A 21,521-nucleotide genomic window follows, 5' to 3' on the forward strand; every position below is an offset into this window, starting at 1 on the left:
GGGACCCCAGCCAAACCCCGGGTCCCCTCTCTGACCTCTGCTGGCTGGACAGGACAGAGGGGCTCTCACTGTGGGGACTGTAAAAGATGCTGAAGGATCCTCAGAGATGAGCCTGTGTTGCAAAGCCTTGAACCTGTCTGCTTCTTCATGTGCTGCTAAAACCACAGAGGAATGGGTGTTCATTTCTTGGTGATGGTTTTTAAAGAGCTCAGCATTCTGGTACATCAGACCATCCTGAAGTGTGTGTTACAAATTATGGCAGGTTGTGCATTCCACAGGTCCCTGTTAATCACAGTTCTGTCATCTTTAAAAACAGCTGTAGCATCATTTAGTTACAGCCACTTGTTTACAAATGGCTGAATCTTAAATAAGCAACTTAGATTAATATAAAATGACAGTCTAGTGGCTGTAACTTAAAATCTCTGCATGCTACCAGCTAAAAAAATGCAGATTAAGGATTGATGTCACAATCTTAAATTATTCCAGCCTAAGGTGGAATAACTTGCTGTCTAACAGGGAGCACAGATGGATGGCTATGCAGGAGAAGCTGTGCAGATACACGAGTCTGTAAACATCTGTCAGCTACAGCAGATACCCAAATACAAAATCTTGCACTTCAGGCAGCACACGAGCATGTGACATTCAGCAGAGGGTTTACATGGAATTCAGCACAGACAGGAGCAAGTCAACACACCCTGGAAGGTAGTAATTAATGAAACATATCCCCTCCTCCCTGAAGAAGGAGGAGGGATTTAATTCATCAGGCACTGTCAGTGCTGCTGCTAACTGTTCTGCTTCCAGAATTTGATGGAGCCAGCCCTTAGACCAAGCAAAATTGCTCCACCCTGTGAGACTGTGTGTGCTTTTCTAGGGCACAGAACAGTGTGGCCAGTGGCTGTACTGGCCAGCTGGCATCACTTCTGCAGCTCTGGTGGGTGTCAGCCTCCCCTGACACAGTTCTGATGGGTCAGACTGGATGTGTGATAGTTCTTCTTGGAAAAAAGCAACTGCAATTTGAAAATAACATTCTGTCATGTAGGAATGGGGTCTCAGAGGAAAGATCCTGCAATTCCTGTTTGAAAGCCTGCTGGGGCAGAGCAGAGCTGTGCTGTGAGCAGCTCATGTGCAGGCTGTAGCTGCCCTTGTCCAGCTGTGCTGTGGTGACTCCCTGGCACAGCACAAAACTCTGCTTTGGAATCCCATGGAAGGCAGCTCACTGCTGGCTAAAGGTGGGGAATTAGGAGAGGAAGCTTTGGAAGGAGCTCTTTGCACTCCTGCTCTGGGATATTGTGCTGTTAACATAAGAACCAGGAGACCACAAGGGCTCTGGTGCACATGGCAGGGGCCAAACCTGAGGGTGTCCTGAGGGTTTCCTTCTGCTTCTCCTTCCATACAAAGTCAGCTGTCACCTAAGTTCACACACTCTTATTCAGGACTATTTCTGCTGGCTCATGGCTTGGACCTGCTCCAAGTGAATTCCCACACTCAGCCCTTGGGCCAATTCTGAAGCTGTGTTGGGAAATGCAGAGCTCCACGTCCCTACAGCTGCTCTTTTTTCAGCCTTTTGGCCACTGGGAGAGTGGGAGTCTCCCAGCAGGACATAAAACTGATGGGAATACCCTGGGAGAGACACATCTGAAACACATTTCAGTCCATCAGCAGCTGCCAAATTCTGGTTCATGGGGTGCAGCATGTCTCCCAGATATCTTGTCCTGACACCAGGACTGGGTTCTTTCTCAACCATTTGCACTTAATTTTCATAAAAGCAAGCAAAAAGGGCAGTGCCAGCTGAATTGCTGCAAACAGAGGCACAGGATTGGGTCCCTCACAATTTTCAGCTTTGACTGTTGAATCCTGAAACTGTAGTTACCAATGTTTATCTAAATATATATATTCTGGAAGTGGGCATAAAGAGGGTGAAATGCTACATGCTCTGAACAGAATCTAGAGGAATCTGGTCTGGGGGGGGATGCCAGGCTTGGCCTGAGGGCTTGGGAAGGGCTCTGGATCCACTGGGCTCAGGGACTGCCCGTGTTTCCTGCCTGATGCCTCCTCTGCCTCTCCCTCCCTCCTTCCACAACTCCTCCCTTCCTCCCGCACATGTCATGGAAAGTGGCAGCAGGATGGGAGGGAGCTGGGGAGGGAAAAGAAGGAAAGAGGAAATTCAGAAGGGAAGGGAGCTGCAGCATCAGCAGCCCCCCGTGCTGCTCTGGACAGCTTGGTAACAATTCTGTCCCAGACTGATGTGCTTTCATCAGGCTGGGGAAAGGCATGTGGTTCTGAAACTCTTCTATATTACAAAGCTCAGCCAATGTGCTGCTTCTGACTGTTAAATACTTTTAGTTCAGGAATAATGGGCTGCTTCTTGCTTTCAAAACAAATAAAGGCTATTGTTTTTGTATTGCATCTGGAAATATTAGCTTTGAACAAGAAAAATACCAATATGAAAGTCAAGCTTTCTAGGAAAATAAGTATTTTAAAACAATAGATTAAAATGTAAAGTATTTAATAGTCCTTTTTAAAAATCTTCTTAGTGTTATTAGTAAATGATTATTCATTTACTGATATGGGAAGAATTGATGATGAAAGAACTAAGAATTCCAAAGGACATTTAAATTAGTAATCACAGCTCTTAAATTTAGGAGTAGACTCTCTGAAGCTGGAGCTTTAAAATCCTACCCAATTTTATATGCTAAACAATGAAAAAAGGTGAATTTTTCAGATCTGAATGGAAACAATGGGTGCTATTAGCAGACAAGTATTTTGTTAAATTCTGTGCTGTTCCTGACCCTTCTAAATCCTTTGTAAAGGAATACTCACAGTGCCTTCTCTGGTGTTAATGTAATGTTCTTTTTGCTAAAATGTGATGTGATTTGTTGCAGCATGGTAAAAGATCCATCCCAACATATGGGACAGAGAAGTGAGTTACAGGACTTGCAGTGATGAAAGAGTTCTGCTGATAACCTAGCACAGCACACAGCCTTTGCATTGAAGGGCAGCTTCTCTTCTGGATTCCTTGATTTATAACTTAGAAATGCTCCTGTCCCAACAGCTGGCTTTGTTACAAGCTGTGGAGATGAAAACCTAGTGAGGAATGAATTTTAAGAAGTCATAATTATTCTTCGTGTTAGGAAAGCAGGTCCCTACTGGTGCTTGAGCAGAGGTTTGGGGTGGTTTGCTCTGGTTCCAAGGCAGGATGGAACAGATTTTGTCCTGTGAGTAATGGCACAGTTGGTGTGATACCTGAACTGGCCTTTCCCACACCAGAGCATGTGCTCCTAACCTGGATGCTGAAATGATTTGTGCATCTCTGTGTTCCAGGTGATTTGTAGTGCTAGGATTCATCTTTTTCATTTAGTGAAACATGCTGTTTGACTTTGCCTTGGCCAGTTATTACAGGCTGGTTTGCAGTGTGGCAGCTCTCTGGAGACCCTGCTCACAGCTACTCATTGGCCTAGAAGAAAGGATTTAATGATTTTCTACTTCCTCTGTGTTTGGTTTTAGGGTGTAGATATTTTATAAATGTGAGTCAAACTATTTACTGGTGACATTTTACAAATTTTCTCTCTGTTTAATCTCTAAGTAATGTTTTTAGGTTTGTATATGTTGTGGCCTTTGGCGTTTGGGGCTAACGTATCGCAAGGATATCTCAGAGCATTTTATCTTTAAATGGATTCCATTGTTATTTTGTTATTTCTTTGTACAAGAATGGTGCCAGTCCCTAAAATAAGTCTTACCCTTCCCAGCTAGACATTCCAGAGGTACAGGAGCAGAGCTGAACAAGCAGAGGGCTCAGTCAGAGCTTTGTGGAGCTCAAGGGCTGTGCCAGCCTATGGGCAAAGGGAACAGTGGAGCTTCTGCTGAGGTGCCAGCAGAACCCAAATGTGTGAGCTGAGACAGCTCAGTGCTCTGTAGAGCTGAGAAGTGGCTGCATCCCTGCTACAGAGCTCTGTAAAGTCACAGAATAAACTCAAAAGTCTGAACTCTGAGCTGTGTAACTGTTGTGGAAAGGGTGGAACAGGTTTAAAGATCTCTTGCTGTAATCATAACTTGGTTTAAGTTGGGGGTGTTCCTCTCCAATCCTGGCAGTGACACACACACAGAAAGGTGGAGGAGAGAAAACCAGAATCTACAAGAGCAGCCTGGGTCTCGTCTCAGACTCGTACAGGCTGCTGGGCACACGTGTTGCTCTCTGGAAATAGTGTGACAACGGGGAAAATCCAGAGGGAACTTCAAAACCCAGAGCTCAGATTAACTCTGCTCTAAATGTCAGTTCATATTTCAGGTTTTATTCAACTTTGGCTTTAGAGCTGAGCTTTGGCATCAATTCTTTTAACTTTCTTTACCTGTGGTTTTGGTTATGGAAATATTTGTTTGGAAGAAGGATGTCTGTAATACCATGTTCATGTAGGAAACATCAGTGATTTCAGCAGGGCTAGGAAAGGTTTCATGCATTTTTCCTTCTCAGCACATCACACAGCTTAACAACAGCATCCATATTCATGTAAAGGGTCTGAATTTTCTATCAGGTGATGTCAGTCCTAATGTACACCATCATCTTTGGAGACTGAAGTACCCAACGGTCTGTGTCAAGACTGCTGCTTGAACTTGCACTTCTTAATGAGAAGGTGAGTGTTTAGCAAATTCCACCAGATAACTCTTCACATGCCAGAAGAGTAAAAATAGTTACTCCACACAGAGCAGAGTTGCCTGCTGCCCTTCCCACTGCCCATCCCTCTCCCTGGGCCCTTGCTCCATTATGCTCACGTTAGGAATGAAGAGTGGATTTCATTATTTTATCTGGAACTGTCTTACAGGTTGTTCACAGAGGTTGAGTGGCTCCATTTCCATGAATAATCCTCTCAAACTTTTACCCCAACTTTTACACCCAACCTCAGATCATGAAAGAATATAATTTTCTAATAAACTTTGTTTTCACATTTCCAGAATTAAGCAGGAGTAGATGTTATGCAAGCTCATCAGGCTTTTAGATAGAAAGATGAAAAAACAATACTGTGAAAATCACATCAGAAAAATTGCTTCCCAATAGTTAGAAAAATAGTTTCCCAATTTCTTTCTCTGTGTGGTCTCCCAGGAACAACTGGCTTTGGGGGGCTTTACCTAAGCACTCACTTAGCTACAGGTGTTGATTGCAATTTGGGTTGTTTGTATCTGTGGCAGACTCTGTAAACCAGGAGATAGGCTGCAATTTGCCCTTTCAATAAAGCCTGAACTGTGAATTTGGATATGCCCATCCCATTTCCCTGGTGGTTTAATAGCAGCACTGCAGTCTGGGGTGGAAGCCCTTGGAGGGAATGCCTGTGCCTTGATCCCAATGGGGGCATTGTTTGTGTGCCAAGTTGTTGTTTCCCAGAATATTGACCTGTTGTCTGTGCCTTTCTGCAGAGCTGGCTCTAACTTTATTCTGAATTGCTTTATCTCCTGGGCAGTCACAAGCCTCAGTGTATTACTGCTTTGGAGAATGAATTGTCTATACAATAAGAGGGCGCTGAAAAAAATCAGACACTAAGATTAGCAGCAACCGCATACATTAAAATTCAAACTGAAATCCCAGCCATGGAAGGAAACTAATAGAAGAAGAAAATATATCAAGAAGAGAAGCGCTGTCTCATCATTCACCTGTGCTGAAGGATCCAATTTTAGCCATATCCAACAGCACTGTCATTCATCTTCTTGGTGTGTTATTGTGATTTAAATCCAAGCTCTATAAGAGAGAGCAGTTCTTTTAAAATGATTGAGAGGGAATAAGGGTAAATTCAGTGTTTAGGAAAACTTTATGACATCACAATATTATACTTTACAGATGGAAGCAATATTTCCTACTTTGGAAGGAAAACTAATCATTTTCTATCTGCTCTGAGTCACTGCATCATTATAAAAGTGGGATATAAGTAGTTTTGTGCATTCCCAATCTTGTTCAAGACGACACTTTTGTTTATATAATGCTTCTGATTTATAGCACTTAAGGATTAGCCTGACTAGATATTAATTATATGGTTTTGATGCTTCAATATAAGAAGAAATTAAGTATTTCACTTGAAGATAAAACCATGGAGCTGTAAATCATAAGGAATAAATTTGTGACTGTCAGAATATTCTTTTCAGTGAAATTAGACTCGTTCTAATGATTATGTGTTTTGCTTAGCAGACATGGATATGTATAAGCACCTTTACTTATGAACAAGTCTTGTATTTCTTCAGGAAGGGTGAAGAAGAGGAAATAGGATTTGCAATATGTGTATTGCCCCTTTTGCATCAAGGTTATTTATTTCACACAGAGAAAAAGTAGGACACATACTTACATATAACTGTAAAAATCATCTTTGCTTGGCTCCTTCCAGTGTACTGCTGATGTGTTTACTGGGAATGGCTTCCTTTCCTTCAGGTGAGGTCTCTGTCTCTACAGTTCCTGGGAAATATCAAGAATGCAGTTACCAGATGTTACTACTTTTTCCATTCTTCTTTTGTTTTAATGAGATCTGCTTTGCCCATAAGTGATTTCAAAGGGAAGGCATCATGTTTACTCAGGGACTCAGAAAAATTGGGATTGATTAATGCATGCACCAATGGGTTAAAATGGGAATCCTACTCACAGCCCACCCTAAAACAGCACTATTCTCATGAGACAGCAGGAACTCAGGATAGACTGGCATGTTTAGAAACAGCAGGCTCAGAACAGCTCCATGTGCTGCCACATGGATGCCATGGGATGCTGGGATCAGGAAGGGAGCACAGAGCTGTTGTGCTTTGCTCTTGCTTGGGGATGATGTTCCTGCTTTCCATTGTGGTGTTGAATGAAGTTCTTGGAATGCCTCTTTCCTAAATAACTTGTGACACTGGCCAAGGTCTCAGGGTTGTGGCCTCTCTAGCCTGGACTCTGCATTGGTCACTGTGTTTGATGTTTGAGTTTGGGGTTTGTTTGGTGTTTGGGGTTTGTTTGGTGTTTGTTTGGTGTTTGGAGCTTGGGATTTGGTATTTGGGGTTTGGGATTTGGTGTTTGGGGTTTGGAATTTGGTGTTTGGAATTTTGGGTTTGGTGCAGGCAGGTCCTGCATCCTTCATGCCTGCTCCCAGGGGATGTTCAGGTGGTTTGAGTGTTTCAGGACCCAGCTGTGCTGCCTCTGCTCCCAGTGCTGCTGCAGGGATGCTGCCACAGGGTGTTCCTGGTGTGAGAGGAACTGTGCTGGGGGCATGAAATCTGCCAAGGAGACATTAAAGCAAAAACTCCCTTCACAACGGTGGAATTGTCAGGGCTTAGCTTTATTTAGTTTTATTACATTTTCTTTCACTACCTCATATTTTTACCTATGTACAGGACAATTGTAATTTTGATGATAATGATGTGTATTTAGTTTGGGATTTGTTTAATATTTAAACAGGTTTAAACCTTTTCAAGGTTTTTTAAAAAATCTGGCAAACAAATCCCAGACTTTCTGACACTCTGTGTGACCTACAGATTACATTCACTTCAAAAGTCTACTAAATTTTGCATACTAAAAGCTGATTCTCAGCCTGCCGTTAATAAGTTCTCTTGTTATACACCTGAAATTTGTGGAATACAGGCAATATTCCTCTGGAGTGCAATATCAGACTGCTCAGGAACCTTGCCAAGTACGTGGGCACAGGGTCATCAGAATGGTTCATTCTCCTCTGAATAATTGTCTGTATAAGTGCTTATCCCAGGGATGTGCTGGTGCCCAGGGCCATGGGGCTGTGACTGACACAGCCAATGTAATAAAGGCTGAGCTGGGTTATTTGACTTGCTTGGCTGTGGTAGCAGGATGCTGGGCAGCACTACTGTCCCCTCCTGTTCCACATTTCTAAGCTAAACCCACATTCTTGTGAGGTAATTAAAAGTTCTGCTTTAAGTAGCTCATAGCTGTGCAGAAGATGATGGGAAGGGATTCAGGTACCCGAGCTTCTCAAGAGCCCACAGCAGAGAGCTCAAACTGGCACTGCCCTGAAAAGGCCTGGAAAGCACTCAAGGGTGCTGCTGCCACCTCTCCAGGGTGCCTTGGAACTGCTCAGAGGCCAGCACCCACTGCTGGTCCCACTCCACCCCTGTTAGGTGTTTGCAAAGCAGGAGGCTCCTTTGAACTGCAAATGTTTAAAATTGAGCAGAAATCAATTTCCATTAGTAAGGAAATAAGCACAAACATTAAAAAATAGGAATAGAATAATGAATAAATTGCTAATTGCATCCTGTACCTCCACACAAGCCCCAGCTCACCACAGTGCAGCCAGACACGCCCGTGCAGTAGAGGCAGGCAGGATTATTGCCCCTGATCCAGCAGAGATCAGACTTTGCTGAGATCCCATCGGTGTGCAGGCACCTGTCCCTGCAGTCCTGTGCAGGAAGGAGCCCTCAGGAGCTGTTCTGGGGAGACTTTATTAGCTTGGCTGTTGTGAGCCAGCAAAGCCTGACACAATCACAGCAGAGAGCATGCCTCAGTGGCCATCCCAAGGCCAGGGGGGAAGGAATTTCTGAGCCATGAGAGATGGGAAAGCTGCTGGCTGCAGCCATTCCACTGCTGGCTCTCAAATGTTCCACACATTGCTAGGCCAGACTGACATGCTGTAGAACTGGCTTTTGAGGGCACCTGGTGATTCTGCTGCTGAGTCTTCCCCTGGTTTTCCTTCAGTTTAATGCACATTTTAGTTATTATTTTTAGAACCTCTTGCAATTCATGTCCCACTATCAAGTCTGCATTAACAAAATGTTTGGTGTTTGCTCTTCCAGGTCACCCAGAACATGCTGGAGAGAAGTGACCACAGCTCTGCACTGCAAAGGGGCTTCCAATCCCAAGGGCATGGATATGACTTTGGAAACAGCACTGACTGACAAACCATCTCAGAAAGTGCTGGGATCCTGTTATATTGTTAAAGAGATTTTTTTTTTTTTTTTTTTACCCTTGTGAAAACTTTTTTAAGATATTTTCTACATTTTTCTATCTCTAGCCTAAATGTAAGGATTTATAATAGTGAAAACAATGCAAAGCCAGCCTTAGTTTGAAGAATGTTTTCAGCTGTTCATATCAAAACTTATAATCCTGTTCTTTTAGCTTTATGAAACAGTGTAAAAACAATGTATGACCAAAGAACAAAAGGATATGCATTCCTTCTGAATTTGTGTCAGTTAATGGTTCTCAGTTCTGTACATAATAGTAAATAATATCTCATCAGTACAAACTTTGTATGACCTTTTCAAAATAATAAAATAAAATTACTATTTTTCTACAAAATGTTCTATAATTCTTTCAGCATGGTTGATTAATGACAGTAAGGACCACAAAGAAGACTGAAAGTGAGCATTTTTAGGCTATAAGTAAAGCAAGAAAAATGAATGTTGCACAGAGTGAAATAAGAGATGAAGGAGCATGACTTAGTGAAGTTCTGATGATGTTATTTCTCAAGTACACATTGTCCAGGTCTTTAGAAACTGGGAAAAAAAAGAACCACATAAGAAAATTAAGGTGTTAAAACCCTTTACAAAGAATAAAGTTTATCCAAAACTACAGAAAAAAAGAAAGAGACTTACACTGGGGAGCAGTGGGTATCCTGTGCTGGGCAGGAGGGGCTCTGCTGACTGGGGACATGCAAAAAAAATTGAAGGAAGACCTAAAAAAATCAGAACTGCTTAAGCAATAACTTTGTTTATTATGAAGAAAATCTATTATGTGCAATTAAAAACTTGCTTTGGGATTGAGTTGGTTTTAATTCACCTAAGGAAAAAAAATAAAAAAATTCACATGTTTGTCATGTTTGCTGCTCACATTTGATCTCAGCTCGAGAAAAGATTTCAGCCAAAGGGTCTGAACTGCAGGAATGCTGAGCACCTGAGGAGAAATCCATGGAAGTTACAGGGATCCATGGAGGTTACAGAAATCCATGGAGGTTATGGAAATCCCTGGAAGTTACAGTGATCCATGGAGATAAAGTGATCCACGGAGGTTACAGTAATCCATGAAGGTTACAGAAATCCATGGAAGTTACAGTAATATGTGGAGGTTACAGAAATCCATGGAAGTTACAGAAATCCATGGAGTTACTAAAACCCATAGAGGTTACAGAAATCCACAGAAGTTACAGAAATCCATGGAGCATGTGTAATACATTATGCAATTTTTCGAAAAGGCATAATTGGCTTAAGGGCTTTGAAATTTTTTTTAGGAAGTGGAAACAATGGAATGGGAAATGTCTAAGGGAGATGTCACTCTGAACACAAGCACTTTCCTCACAAGGAGCCAGTGTGAGCCTGGCTAGTGATGCAAAGAGTTGGGGACTGTAAAATAGGGCAGGTTCTCCCCCAGGAGTGTTTCATATTCCCAGAGAGCCAAGCACAGCCTGCTGAGCTCAGTGAGTGTGACCAGAGCCTCTGTGCAGGGCAGAGCAAAGCCCAGAGCCTCACTGAGGCTGCACGGGGCTGAGCCCAGCTTGGGTACCCGCCCTGCTTGCACAGGAGGCTGTGAGGAGCTCAGCCCCAGCACATGCACACCTCACAGAGTCATTCCTCGGCTTCGTTAATGTTTTATTGCACAAGGAGTTCACGATGACAGCGAACCTCTCACACTGCGGCAGGATAACACGCTTCCTCAGCCTATTAAAAAATAATGCTGCTGTAGGTTTTATGTACCAGGGTGTAGACTGCTGTTAAGAGGCATTGCTTTGACAAAATTCTTTTTGAGGTTTACAGAAAGCATAATAAAATATGTAAGTTACATTTCTACAAACAAAAGCTATAACATAAGTTATTTATAAGCATGAGATACAAACGGTATCAGGATAAATAAACCTTAATGGATACCTGTGGCATCCATCCTAATGTAATTTGCCCAGCAAAAGTCGTATTTAGTACAAAAACCTGGCAGCAGCTGCGTTGGTATTTAAAATAAGAATGGAAGGGGGAAGGAAGCAGCTGCTTCCCCGGGCTTACCTGCAGTAGCTCCCTGCCTTCCCCCTCACCTGGGGCTGCTGCTGCTGCTCCCAGAGCCCAGATGTGTCTACAGATGTGTCTGCGCCTTTCAGGGCTTGTCCATGAGAGCAGGATGTTCCTGTCAGCTTCACTACAGCCTGGTTTTATTAAAGGTAGCAGAAAGAAATGGAGCCCCATCTGCCTATCATCCTCTGTACCCTCTGCCCTTTCAGGGTAGCTCCTTCCCCAGCATCTCCCTCGTACCCTCTCCTGCTTGGCTAGTCTCAGCCATTTGTTGGGTTCTGAACTGAAATAAAGTTTTGGCTTTTTAAATATCACAGTTAAGGTTACCAACCCCACAAAGACGTGTTTTGCAACAGGAATTGAAGCCACTAAGGCATGTTCATTTGTCAGAGGCTTCAGAACTCATCAGGATTGGCTCTCTGAGTGGGGTTGAACTGCTTCCACCCACCGGGACATGGAGGAGGGAGTTTTACTGCAGTCTGTGTGCTGGACCTTGGACGGGGTTTATGGGGCAGATCCTGATCTCCTCTATGTCAGGGTATAGGGAATATCTCTCGTTCTGCTGAGGAAAAGGCTGCTGAGGACAGAGCTCCACTAGCCTGCCCTCCCCTCTGCCTTTGTGGGGTGAGGGGAGGCAGGAGAGACACAGCCCTCCAAACCAAAGGAAGGGCAGAGGGGAATGACCTTCGGCTCTGCAACACCAGAGCTCTTCCCTCAGAAAAAGAACAGCTGATTTAACCCTTGTGGGCTGACAAAAAAGGGTTCTTTGTCAGCTCTGCTGAGCATCAGGGGCTGAGTACCTGAGCCCAGTGCTGCCCTATGAGAGCACAGCCACAGGCTGGCACCCAGAGTGCTGCTACAGCACTGGCATGGGCAGCCAGGCCTCTGCTCTGTCCTGGGGCCTGTTGGCCAGGTGGTCCCCACCCAGGGGAGCTCATCACTGTCCAGGAAGACCCACAGGGTCCCACTGAGCCCTGCAGAAGGTACAAGGGTCAGGACCACATCCCCCTTCGGTGCACCAACCTCAGCCCTTGCCTGCTGGGCACAGCTGCTACAGGCACAGCTCAGACAGCATGCTCCTGGCTGTGCTGCCCCCTTCCCCTGCCCATGCCAGGACACAGACCAGAGAGATCCCTCTTCAGCCTGAACACCAGCATCACCACCAGCTCCACAGGGCCATGGTTAAAAAGCAAAATGTGTCCTTTGTCATGCTGAATGAGTTGTGTAATCACTCCAAACCACTTTGGGTTTATGCAGCAATATCCATCCAGAAAAGGCTGTGGAGAACAGGACTGGCCTTGCTCAGCCTGAGACCTACTGCCAAAGACTGGAGCTGCAGCAGGGACATCTCAGCATCTGCAGCTGCTGCCTGGTGCTGGGGTTATTAGCAGTGCTCATCACGTGGGTTTTGGCATTGGCAGATGGAGGGGTCCTGCAAGGACACAAGTCCTGTGAGAATGGGGTGCTGCAAGGACACCCTCCCTCCAGAAGGACACCCCACCCTCCCTCCTTCATTCTTTTGGTCCTGAGGACATTCCTGGGGCTGAGGAAAGCCAGTACACACCAGAACCAAACCTAGTGACCATGGCAGGGAGCAGCACATCCCCTCCATGTCACCAGCCAAGCCTGGGAGCAGCTCTGGGTTTTGGGCATGAGTGGGACAGCTGTGACATCTCTGCCTCCAGTGACTTCCAGTGACAGGCTGGATGGGGGACTCCTCTGCCTGGTGGTGCCAGGGAGGTGCTCACTCCTCTTCCACAGCTTAAGTTACCTTCCACCCTGCTTAACTCTGTCCCCCATACCTTTGAGGTGACTGGGAGCAGTGCTCTCCAGAGCTGGTCAGTCCCTGAGCCCAGAGCTGGGATAGCCAGGCTCCCTGACAGGCCCAGGGAGCTGTGCCCAGTGTGGCAGGACTGCACTGTGCTCCTCTGCCAGCATCACACACTCAGCTCCACATGTCAGTTCATACTTGTACAAGAAGCAGAATTTCACAAGGAATAACAATGCCACAGCAGCCTTCCACACACCTCCAGGACTCTCCCTTCCCAACCCCCTCCTGCCTGCATGGCTCTGGTGGCCACTCACTGGTGCTGTCCAGCACTGTCCCCTGGCACTGTCCAGCACTGTCCCTGGCATTGTCCAGCACTGTCCCCTGGCACTGTCCCTGTCACTGTCCAGCACTGTCCCCTGGCACTATCCAGCACTGTCCCTGACATTGTCCAGCACTATCACCTGGCACTGTCCCCTGGTGCTGTCCAGCACTGTCCCCTGGCACTGTCCAGCACTGTCCCCTGTCACTGTCCCCTGGCGCTGTCCAGCACTGTCCCCTGGCACTATCCCCTAGTGCTGTCCAGCACTGTCCCCTGGCACTGTCCAGCACTGTCCCCTGTCACTGTCCCCTGGCGCTGTCCAGCACTGTCCCCTGGCACTATCCCCTAGTGCTGTCCAGCACTGTCCCCTGGCGCTGTCCAGCACTGTCCCCTGTCACTGTCCCCTGGCGCTGTCCAGCACTGTCCCCTGGCACTATCCAGCACTGTCCCCTGGCACTATCCCCTAGTGCTGTCCAGCACTGTCCCCTGGCGCTGTCCAGCACTGTCCCCTGGCACTGTCCAGCACTGTCCCCCTGGCGCTGTCCAGTACTGTCCCCCTGGTGCTGTCCCCTGGCGCTGTCCCCTGGCGCTGTCCAGCACTGTCCCCAGGCACTGTCCGGCCCTTGCTGCCCGTGTGCTGGGTTAGAGGCACCTGCAGCTGCCTGCTCGTGGCTGGCACTGCCAGGTTGGGCTCCTGGCATGCCCTGCCTCGCCAGGCCATGGCAGGCAAAGGCCGTGGGATGTGCTGTGCTATTCTGTGCATCCTATTTCATGCAAAGGCACTGCCATGCTGTGCCAGGGCCAGGCCAAGCTTTGCTGTGTCAGCCTGGCCAGAGCCCAGCCAGGTATCCCACCCCCCTGTGCTGGAAACCCGCCTGGCTGCCGGTGCCCTGTGCCTGCCCGGGGTCCCACTGCTTCCCTGAGCCCAGAGGAGCCAGCCCTGAGCCGGCTCTGGCTCCTGATGCAGTGCAGAGTCTGCATGGGCACGTCCACTCCCGTACCAGTGCACAGGGCCCTGGCACTGCCGGGCTCACAGCCCCGGGCCCTGGCACTGCCGGGCTCACAGCCCCGGGCCCTGGCACTGCCGGGCTCACAGCACCGGGCACCAGCACTGCCGGGATCACAGCACAGGGCCCTGGCACTGCCGGGCTCACAGCCCCGGGCCCTGGCACTGCCGGGCTCACAGCACAGGGCCCTGGCACTGCCGGGCTCACAGCCCCGGGCCCTGGCACTGCCGGGCTCACAGCACCGGGCACCAGCACTGCCGGGATCACAGCACAGGGCCCTGGCACTGCCGGGCTCACAGCCCCGGGCCCTGGCACTGCCGGGCTCACAGCACAGGGCCCTGGCACTGCCGGGCTCACAGCCCCGGGCCCTGGCACTGCCGGGCTCACAGCACCGGGCACCAGCACTGCCGGGCCCACAGCCCCGGGCCCTGGCACTGCCGGGCTCACAGCACAGGGCCCTGGCACTACTGGGGCTCACAGCACCGGGCCCTGGCATTGCCGGGCTCACAGCTCCGGGCCCTGGCACTGCCGGGCTCACAGCACCGGGCACCAGCACTGCCGGGCTCACAGCTCCGGGCCCTGGCACTGCCGGGCTCACAGCACAGGGCCCTGGCACTGCCGGGCTCACAGCTCCGGGCCCTGGCACTGCCGGGCTCACAGCACCGGGCACCAGCACTGCCGGGCTCACAGCTCCGGGCCCTGGCACTGCCGGGCTCACAGCACCGGGCCGTGCCGGGCAGGCGGAGCCGCTGATCCGCTCGCTTGGCGCCGCAGGGGACGGGAGGGGAGCCCGGCACGGAGCCACGGAGCCGTCAGCGGGCAGAGCGCAAGCGGTCTCTCGGTCGGAGGGATCCGCGGGGCGGTGCGGGGATCCCCGGGGCGGTGCGGGGAGCCGCGGGGCGGTGAGGGGCGGTGCGGGGATCCCCGGGGCGGTGCGGGGAGCCGCGGAGTTATGCGGAGCTGCGCGGGGCTCTGCACGGTGTGAGGGGTTCCCGCGGGTTCTGCGCAGCTCCGCTCGGGTTTCGCGCGGGGTTCTGTGCGGCCCCCCGCCCGCAGAGGGGCGAGAGAGACGACGCGGCTGCGGGAGAGCTGCATTTAAGGATACCATACGTCCGGGGTTATTAATTATAAAACATAATTAAAGTAAAACTGCAGAACGTCAACATATTAAATTTAAAAGCTAATATTAAAATAGCGTTAATATTTAATAAGGTAGCTGAGCGTTACAGAGCTGTACGCTGATACTCTATATTTAACTGTGTAAAACCAGGAGAGTTTTCCCAACGAAAAATGTATTGTTTAGCTGATTATCAAAGACTCTGTGATATATTATCCATTTCACAAAAATAATATAGATATCTTTTTAAATATAGTAATAAAAACATACTAGTGCCTTTTAAATATACTATTACTTACCACCCCTTTTCATATTGTACTATCACAGACACTTTGGAATTGGTTTAAAAGCACATCATTCATTATTCAAAGCTCATCTTTGCATATTATTCCAGCTCAAGTCTGCCAGGCTCCCTGTGAAATCGTTCACAAAATTGATAACAGCAGACACACACGCAATAAAAAGATCGCCTTGGGCAGCCCGAGCTCCCATTATGCAGATCGAGCTGCAATTTTCTCTAACAAAGCCTGCCCTGATCCAGGACTGGGTGGCACTTTATTTATTTATTTATCCTCCACCGGTTGCCCTTTTTTGCCTTTTTCCCCCCCCCTTTTTTTTTTTTTTTTTTTTTTTTTTTTTTGTGTGTGTGTGTGTGTGTGTGTGTGTGTTCTTTTTCTTTTTTTTTTTTTTCCCTTTCTTTCTTTCTTCCTTTCCCCCCCCCCCTTCCTTTCCCTTCTGCCCCCGCCCCGTCTCCTCCCGCCCGCCCCGCCGGGCCGTCCGGAGCGGGACCCCGAGGGCGGTGCTGCCCCGCACCAGCTTGCGGGGTCTCCTCAATCGGATTAGCTCCGCTCCGGGGAGCGGCGGCTGCTGCGCTCCGCAGCGAGCGGGGACAATCCGATTAGGGCTGTCCGGAGCCGGGGGGCACCAGGCGGTTCCCCCGGGGATGGGCGTTTACTGACCGCGTTAAGGACCGGGGGCAAGGCGGGGCCACTGGCCCTCGGTGCCGTGAGCTGGGGAAACCCTCCCGACGGCTGCGGGCCGGGGAACTCCGGGCGGCAGCTTCGCCGTCGGAGCCCGTCGGTCCGGAGCCTGCTCCTACTCCGCGACCCATGAGGAGCTCGAGGGTCCCGAAAAAGGCACAGCGGGCTCCGCTTTGGCCGCGGGGCCGCCGCGGGAGCAGAGCAGCACGGAGCGGGGCCCGCAGGTGCCGCCGGGCGGGCTCCGAGCGCAGCGCCCGTGCCCGGCAGGTCCGTCCCGCTCGCTGCCGCTGCCGGCGAAACGATTGGGAGCGTGGCGGTAATTGAATACTACGGTTTAAAAACTAATCAAGTCCTTCCTGTCACCGCTCCGGCATCCCGGGCTCGCCCTGCCAGGTGCTGATCAAATGCCATTACATTCTATTAACAGGGAAATTCTATTCCCTGTTTTCATTTCCCTTTATAAGAGGGAACTAAGTAAATGCGCTGAGCGTTATTTAATTGTTAACGCCTTGAGTCCCGTTCGTCCGTCAGGGACCGGCTGCCAGCGCGCTCGGCAGCCGCACCGGGTTCCGCCAATTAAGCCCAAACGGAATCTGGCCCTGTAGAGCCCCGGCCGCCCCCCAGCCCGGCCCCGGGTACGGCCCGGGCCCGCCGCTCGGTGCTGCCGTCGGGGCGGGGGCCCGGGAGGCCGCGGGCTGCGGGCACCGGGTCCCTCCTCGCAAGGTGGCTTCGGGCCGTCGGGGCCCGTGGCGGGGCGGGCTCGGGGGCGCCGGGCGGTGCGGGCCGGGGCAGGGATGGGGCCGGGGGTTGGGGGGGGAGCGGCGCCCCCGACGTGCGGCCCCGGCCCCGCCCCCGGCCCGGCGGGGCCATTGTTCGCGCGCCCCTGTGATGTCACCGCGGCGGCGGCGGCCCCCGCGCCCGGGCGCGAGCCGGTGCGGAGCGGCGGCAGCCAATGGGCGCGCGGAGGGCGGGCGGCGGCGGCCAATGGCGGCGGCGGGGGCGCACGCGGCGCGGGGCGCGCGGCGGCCCCCGGGCGGTGACGGGGCGGCGCGCGCGCGCTCCGCAAAGTTTGGTGTCGGCGGCGGGGCCGGCCGGGCCGCGAGCGCAGCGCGAGCGGCGGCGCCTGCACAGCGGCGCGAGGGCGGCGGTGGCGGAGGATGGACCCGCCGAGGATGGACCCGCCGGGGCCGGCGCAGGGCCAGCACCAGCACGAGCCCATCAGCTTCGGCATCGACCAGATCCTCAACAGCCCCGAGCAGGACAGCGCTCCCCCGCCGCCGCCCCCCCGGGGCCCCGACGGCGCGACCTTCCTGGGCGGCCCCGGCGGCCGCGGCGGCGCTCCCTACCCGGCCCTGCCGGCCCCCTTCCCGGCCATCGCCGCGCCCTTCGAGGACTCGGGATCGTACAGTGTGAACCTCAGCCTGGCCCCGGCCGGCGTGATCCGGGTGCCGGCGCACAGGCCTATCCCCGGGGCCGTGCCGCCGCCCATCTCCAGCGCCATCCCGGCCATGCCCGCCGTGCCCAGCCTGGGCAGCCTCAACTTCCCCTGGATGGAGAGCAGCAGGCGCTTCGTCAAGGACAGGTTCACAGGTAAGGCGCCGGGGCGGAGCGGGCGAGCCGGCTCCCGACAACGAACGGAAGGGCCAGTAAAAAATATAAAACGAAATAATAACAGTAATGCCAATAAGAATAAAAGCAAATGCGGCCGCTGGATGCTTCCCTCCCGCGCGCTCGCAGCGAGCCGAAAAATCGCTCTCCTCACGGCGTGGATAGCGCGGGGCGCGCCGGGGGGCGGCCGGGCCCCGCTCGTCTCCGCAGCTCTTCGGCGAGAGGTGGAAGCGGGAGCCCGGGGAGCCGCGGTTCCTCCGGGGCCGGCGGGGCGCGGGCGGCCGGCGGGAAGAGCGGCGGCCCCGGGGGGGCGGCCGGCACCGTGCGGGCGCGGGGCTGACCCCTGTGCTTCCCCCCCCGGGCAGCGGCCGCGGCGCTGACGCCCTTCACGGTGACACGGCGGATCGGGCATCCCTACCAGAACCGGACTCCGCCGAAGCGCAAGAAACCGCGGACATCCTTCTCCCGGGTGCAGATCTGCGAGCTGGAGAAGCGCTTCCATAGGCAGAAGTACCTGGCCTCGGCCGAGCGCGCTGCCCTCGCCAAGTCCCTCAAGATGACGGACGCCCAGGTGAAGACCTGGTTCCAGAACCGGCGCACCAAGTGGCGGTGAGTCCCGTGCCCCTGGAGCCGCCCCGTCCTCCCGGAGCCGCCCCCGGCGGCGTCCCCCGTCCGCCACCCCGTGAGTCCCCGCTCCGGCCGGGATCGCCTCCCTTGCCAGCTCCTGGCAGCCAAACGGTTGGGGGTGAATTTTTATTATTAGACTAGCATTATTATTATTGTTATTATCTTTATATGTTTCTTTTATAATAGTCCCCCATTCGGAAAACGGGGGATTATTCGTAAAAAACGAAGGATTATTCGAAATAACGGGGAATTGTTTGAGGAAACGGGGAAATAATTTGGAAAAAAAAAAAATCGGGGCAATGTTGGGAGAAAAGGGGGGAATATTTGGAAACGGGATTTCTGGGTGACGGCGGGTTTCCAGGCTCTTCCCGCCGCCCACAGTCCCTCCGTTGCGGTGCGGCGGTGCCCGGCCCCGAAGGGACGCGCCGGCCGCCCTGCCTGGTTCCCGAGACGGCGGGCCCGGCTCCGGGCCGGCCGCTGCCCGCGCAGTCCTGGGCGGAGCGCGGCGTGTCGGGCGCGGGCTGAGCGTGTCCCCCGGCAGGCGGCAGACGGCGGAGGAGCGGGAGGCCGAGCGGCAGCAGGCGAGCCGGCTGATGCTGCAGCTGCAGCACGACGCCTTCCAGAAGTCGCTGAACGAGTCGATCCAGCCCGACCCGCTGTGCCTGCACAACTCGTCGCTGTTCGCGCTGCAGAACCTGCAGCCCTGGGAGGAGGAGAGCGCCAAGATCCCTCCGGTGACCTCCCTGGTGTGAGCCCGGCAGCCGGGGCGCGCAGCGGACTGGCGCTCGGAGCGCGGCCGGCGGCTCTCCCTGCCCCGGGCCGCGGCTCCCCCGACGGGGCGGGTGGCGAGCGGCGCCAGCGGGGCTGACACCGGGGCCGGGTCCGACAGCAGCCGGGCCTGGAGCCGCTTTCCCGAGGTCGGCGCGGAGCGGAGTCGCTTGTATATTTGTGTCGATGTTCCACTAGGAAGGGAAATATGTCACTTTTTGTAAGAAGTGTTAATACTTTAATTTATTTATGCATCGAGATTTTGGGCACTATTAATATGGAATTATATAAAACCTCGATTATTTATATCGAAATCTGAACACAGGTATTTTGTGTTGGCTTTGGAACAAAAGGCTATTTTTTTTTCCTGTTCTGAGGATAGTGTAAAGAAAAAAAAATACCTCCCTATCACTTAGCGGAGGGGACTCGGTGGAGCCGGTGATGACTCATTAGCTTCGGAAACCCTATTAAACTGAAAAGCGGTAGCTCCCATCTGTCCCAGGTGAAGTTAATGTCAGCTGTAATTTATTCACCGTAGTAATAAGGGCTCCTTCCAGGCACCACACGCCGTTCTGTCCTCACCTTCCCAGCCGATGAGCTTTAGCGCCCCGAAACAGCAGTCGCTCCCTGTGCCACCGGCTCTCGAGAAAGCGCCTTATGTTTCATAATAAAGAGGATTTGGGGTTGACACAGACCATGTATAATACTTTGTACTTGCCGAGACGTGTAAATAAACGTTTTCTTTACAAACGTCTCTCCGGTCCCTGCCTGCCGCCGCGCCGGGGAGAGCCGAGCCGAGCCCGCCGGGCCGGGCGCTGCGGGCCGGGCGGGGAGCCTGGGCTGACGGGGAGGAGAGAAGCCGAAATGGGGGAAGCAGAGCACCGGGGAGGGCTCCGGGACAGCGGGCGGGCTCGGATCGGGGTGCGGCGGCGCGGCCGGCGCGGTTGTGCCCGGTGCCGCTGCCGCTCTTTCCGCCGGTGCGGGGGAAGCGGCCGGGAGCGATCCCGGCTCTGGGGCACGGTCAGCAGCGCCGTGTGAGAGCGAGGAGAGAAATTACCGGGGACTAGCGGGGCCTGCACCGGTGCCTGCTCTGGGGGCGACGGCCCCGCACTCCTCCCTGCCGGCCACGCGGTCCGGCCGCGTTTTCTTTCTGCTGCCTTCTCTGCGCGCACCGCGCCGGCAGCGGGACGGCGCCGACTGCGGCCGAGCCTCCGGGGCTCGCCCCCAGCCCCGCTGTGCAGGGGGATTTTTAAGAACAACCTCCCGTAGTTCTCGGGCCCCGGTGCCCCGGTCTCCAACAACGGGGGAAGCTGCAAAACTGACATTTTTTTAGAAAGCAGTCACGGCCAGGCTGTTTTCCTCCTGCCATGGGCAGCAGCCGGCGCTGCGGTGGCCGCGTTCCCGGGATGGGGCTCTGCCGCAGCCCGGCCGCGGTCACCGGGAGGCTGCGGGAGTCTAACACCTCTCCCGGCCCGGCTGCGGCTCAGGGCAGCTCAGGGCCAGGCAGCCACGCAGGGCGAGGGATGGAGACAAAAAAATTCCCTAACTGTTTTTTTCCTCATTGGTATCAGGGCACGGGCTCCGGTTGGTTTGGTTTGTCGGGGACAGGCAGTGGAGGGCTCACGGCGGAGCCGAATTCAGTCACACCGCGGTGATGGTGCTGGGCCCGGCCGGTGCCATTCACCAGCCAGAATATGAAGCTTAGGCTGAAACACCGATCGAGGGGAGGTCTCTGGCAGGGAAGGAAGGAAAAACAACGGTGAAATCTATACCGGGCGACAGAGTGCGAGGGACGGCCGCACTCCGGTCCTCTGTCCCCATCAGCTCCCCGCCAGTGCTGTGCCCCAGCCCGCGGGCGGCCCTGCTCGGTGCTTTCGTTTTCCCACCGCTCTTCGCCCTTCACGCGGCGATGCCGGGGCGATGCTTGCCCTCTGTCTTCCCCTCCGCCTTCTCCTCCGCATCGGCACCGGACGTGGGGCAGAGAGCGAGAGAACCCCCAGTACCGTTCACAGAACAGACCCAGAAACCCCAGTGAAATCGGATGGAATATACGGCACACATATTCATGTGTGTATTGGTGTTGCATTCTCCCTGCACCGTCGAACATCTGTAAAGTGCGTTTTCTTCAGCACATGGTTGTTCTTTAGCTGTTCGAACACTCCATAACTACAAGCCTCTACGTTCCCGATTACCCTGCAGTTTCCCCAAACTGCTGTAAGCCCAGGAGCAGTGTATTTGCAGAGAGCAAAATGCTGCTGCGCTCTGCAGTAACCGGCTTTGTAATAGGCGAGGATCCTGCTTTGGCAAAGAAAGCCACGGGCGCTCACAGCCCTGTGATGAACGGCAGTGCCAAGCGGCTCCGAGCTCG

The 21,521-nt window shown here is 52.7% G+C and overlaps 1 protein-coding gene across 1 annotated transcript; it reads left to right on the top strand.

Moving 5' to 3' along the window:
* Positions 1 to 17,307: 17,307 nt before the first annotated feature.
* Positions 17,308 to 19,137, top strand: TLX3 (T cell leukemia homeobox 3). The gene is made up of 3 exons (XM_056502122.1): positions 17,308 to 17,740; positions 18,124 to 18,367; positions 18,927 to 19,137. Exons 1-3 carry the CDS (start codon positions 17,308 to 17,310, stop codon positions 19,135 to 19,137), a joined length of 888 nt encoding a protein of 295 aa, XP_056358097.1.
* Positions 19,138 to 21,521: the final 2,384 nt, after the last annotated feature.

This window comes from Oenanthe melanoleuca, chromosome 13, assembly GCF_029582105.1.
Source record: "Oenanthe melanoleuca isolate GR-GAL-2019-014 chromosome 13, OMel1.0, whole genome shotgun sequence".
Lineage (NCBI taxonomy): Eukaryota > Metazoa > Chordata > Aves > Passeriformes > Muscicapidae > Oenanthe > Oenanthe melanoleuca.